General features: G+C 27.7%; 1 protein-coding gene across 1 annotated transcript in view; it reads left to right on the top strand.

The window, feature by feature from the left end:
* The window catches only part of LOC106684346 (synaptic vesicle glycoprotein 2B), an 85,497-nt gene extending 83,259 nt beyond the window's left edge, over positions 1 to 2,238 (top strand). The window contains exons 10-11 of the mRNA XM_014426373.2: positions 929 to 1,056; positions 1,133 to 2,238. Of these exons, the coding sequence (XP_014281859.1) occupies positions 929 to 1,056; positions 1,133 to 1,218 (214 nt within the window). The 3' untranslated portion in view covers positions 1,219 to 2,238. The remainder of the gene's footprint in view (positions 1 to 928; positions 1,057 to 1,132) is intronic.
* The last annotated feature ends 974 nt before the right edge of the window (positions 2,239 to 3,212 follow it).

Here is a 3,212-nt window from a genome sequence, read left to right as displayed (position 1 = left end):
TATTAGCTAAATATGAGAATTTTTATTTTTAATTATATATAATATTATAGACTCTTAATCTCAGGGCGGGTTTTTAGGCAATCAGAACATATATTCAGCTACTAATGACAGTGAATTAAATTATTTAATAGCTAGGTTTAGAAAGCTGCTTAAATTCTATTTTGTACAACACTAACCAATTTATACAATCTTCTTTTGATGATGGAAGGTTTTCCTTTTCCTCTTTCTCAACAAACTAACACATGCTGTAAACAATCTTTCAGTAAACAAACACTGACTTTAAACAAAACCTTAGTTCTCAAAAAGTTTTCAACTCATTTCTCATCCACTGAAGTGTGTTGTTTGGTGATCCAAACAAAGAGTCCCCTATTCTTCTTGTGTGACTCTTTGATCATTCTCCACCACCGCCTAAACAACGAATGATTACAAAAACCAAGCTCTCTTCCTTCCTCTTCTACAGGTGTTCGTTCTCAAATCGATTGTAGCACTACGGTTTTGAGTTTTTTCTTATGATTTCCTTTATGAATAATTTCTTTAATACTTATTCTTAACTTTGACTTTTTCTTAAATTTACTATAACTACAATTATGATGGGAAGTTAAATAAAGTTTTTAAAATATTTAAATCTGCTCAACATGGCCACAATTCAATGGAATTTTGAAAGAACACGAGCCTCGATTCTTGGCATTGAACGATATCTTTTGTAATTGCATATTTTACTGATGAAAATTGGTTAGCTTGCTTTATGGTTTAGCAAAGCAAATGAAGAGTATTGAAACAATACATAAAATAAAAACATATTAAAAACCCTTTATACATAAAATATAACCACTTACTCAAAAAAAGGATATTACAATATATTTAAAGTATTCGTATTCTACCATCATATTTAAACCTTTAAATATTGATTTTAATCATTCTTTTTCAGTGGTATAGCTATCTGCATGTGCGTGATGTCAGGGAGACTAGGAGCTATGCTTTCAAATTTAGTTCTTGGTCATCTCCTTGATGTCAGTTGTGTTATTCCAATTCTATTATGTGCCGGTGTTATAATACGTAAGTAAATTATTATTATTATTTTATTCATTTTTTTTTTTTTTAATGCTAATGATTTATTTTATTTTCTTAACAGTTGGAGCTGTTTTCAGTGCCTTTATTCCTAAAGTTCCATACAGTGAAAAAATCAAAAAACAAGAGAAGAATGTGATAAAAGCATAAATTAGAATCAGTTATATTCTTCAACTTCAACATAGATGACATCTTGCTGGGCATTTACAAATAGAGGCTGTAAATAAGAATGAAAGAACTGTAAATAGAAATCGTAATTGACCGATAATGTACAGCCAGTCAAAGAGAATTTTTACCATATTTGTTATATGATTTGACTAAATTATGTTTGCTTTGTTAAATAATGTTTAAAATTTAAAACAAAAAAAAATTAAATTATTAAATATTAAAATTCAACTATTTATTAATATTTATTTTCATTTAACAAATAAATTGTCAAATAAAAACAAAATGTAATGTATTGTTTAGAAATGAAAACAGTTTATTGGTAGTTGGTGATTGAATGCCAAAGTGGTGCTATTATATTTAGTGGCAAATATGATTAATAATGTATTAATTTTAATAAATTCAAATTTACAAATGTGATGTTAATTAAATGTTCTTCTCAAATTATTAATTTTCAAGGAAAATAAATAATTTGAGAAACTGATTTAAAATATAGATAATTGTGTTCCACCCATTCTGTTTTATATAAGTAAAATGGAAAAGGGTCAGTATTAGGAATAAAATTTATAATTTTGTTGGTGGTGTATCATGTTAGCTAAATATTGTGAAACAGATTTGAATAAAAATGAAATTCAACCTGAACAGCATTTATTATTTTAAAAAACTGTGATTGTTATTTGTATTTATTTCCGAATAAATTTCATAGTTGTTAACTCTAGCCACTTCAAAAACAAAAATAATTAAAAATTCTAACCTAGTGTAAAAGTGGAAATATACCTTGTAAATAAACTTGAATAATTTCCTACGAAGTTAATGATCACATTATCAATAGGTCCATGACAATTATTTTTAAGCTGTTTGAAAACTAATAAGATAAAAATTACTAACAGGTGCCATGTAATACTTTAAAAGATAGTCTTTACTTATAAGATTAAAATACTCATTTAGTTCTTTTTTTTATTTGAAGGTGGGGTTCACTAATGTAATCCATGCTTGGATTTATAACTGTATTTTTGTAATAAATATATTCTAAATACTTACATTTTTATTTTATCCAAATTATAAAATGTTTAGTAAAACTAGTTTTAATAAAGGTGGGTCCACTGATTTTGAAGACTGGCACTGAGATGGAAAGTAGCTATGAATCTTACAGTGGCCCTGTGTGTCTTGATTCATATTGGAAGATTTATAATAGATATAAATGTAGGAATATATTGTAGGCAGGTTGTCTGAGTAATCCAATAAATATTTATTGGTAACCAACGTTTGCCCCATTTTGCGGGGCTTCATCAGTGCTGAGTATAAGAAGTTTCATAAATCTTTGATTCAAATTAACAGTTTTATTCCAAACTATTGTCCATAGGAAGAATGATTCGTCACAAAAAATTAAATGGAGAAATTCAAGTTTAATATTTCAATTTTTATGACATAATTAAATTTCATAATTTGATAGTAATGAAGAATTTCTTTGAAATGAAGAAAAATTGTTGGACAGACTCATTTTTTCCCACAACAATTAACTGATCAACTTGTTTGATAAAAAAAAATAATTCTTAATAACAAAAAGGAAAAAATAATTAATAAAATAAATTAAATATTCATCTTCCCCTTTTGAAATGAACCTTATTCTGTCCCATTGTATCTTAGATGGTCCCCAAAAAAAGATATAAGACAAAGAGAAGCCCCAAGAAACAAAATTTTGTCAAACTACATTGCTTGTAGACTTTATGTCTTACAAACAAGTTTGGAAAGTGACCCAATCTGCAGTTCAACGTTCTAAATCCCTTCACATCTATCACTCCCTTTCTAATGCTCCTGATCCCAAATCTAAATGGAGTATACTTCAAAAATTATCGGTGATACCTAAAGTCCCACACCAATGATTATGGACCTGACAATATTCCAGTAGAATTAATAAATTCCTATCTCCCAGTCCTTACTCCTGCCCTCCACCATATTTACCACTTTTCTCTGAAAAA

Source organism: Halyomorpha halys, unplaced genomic scaffold, assembly GCF_000696795.3.
Source record: "Halyomorpha halys isolate HHAL.00 unplaced genomic scaffold, Hhal_1.1 Scaffold571.1, whole genome shotgun sequence".
Lineage (NCBI taxonomy): Eukaryota > Metazoa > Arthropoda > Insecta > Hemiptera > Pentatomidae > Halyomorpha > Halyomorpha halys.
This window is presented reverse-complemented; position numbering and strand designations above follow the sequence as displayed.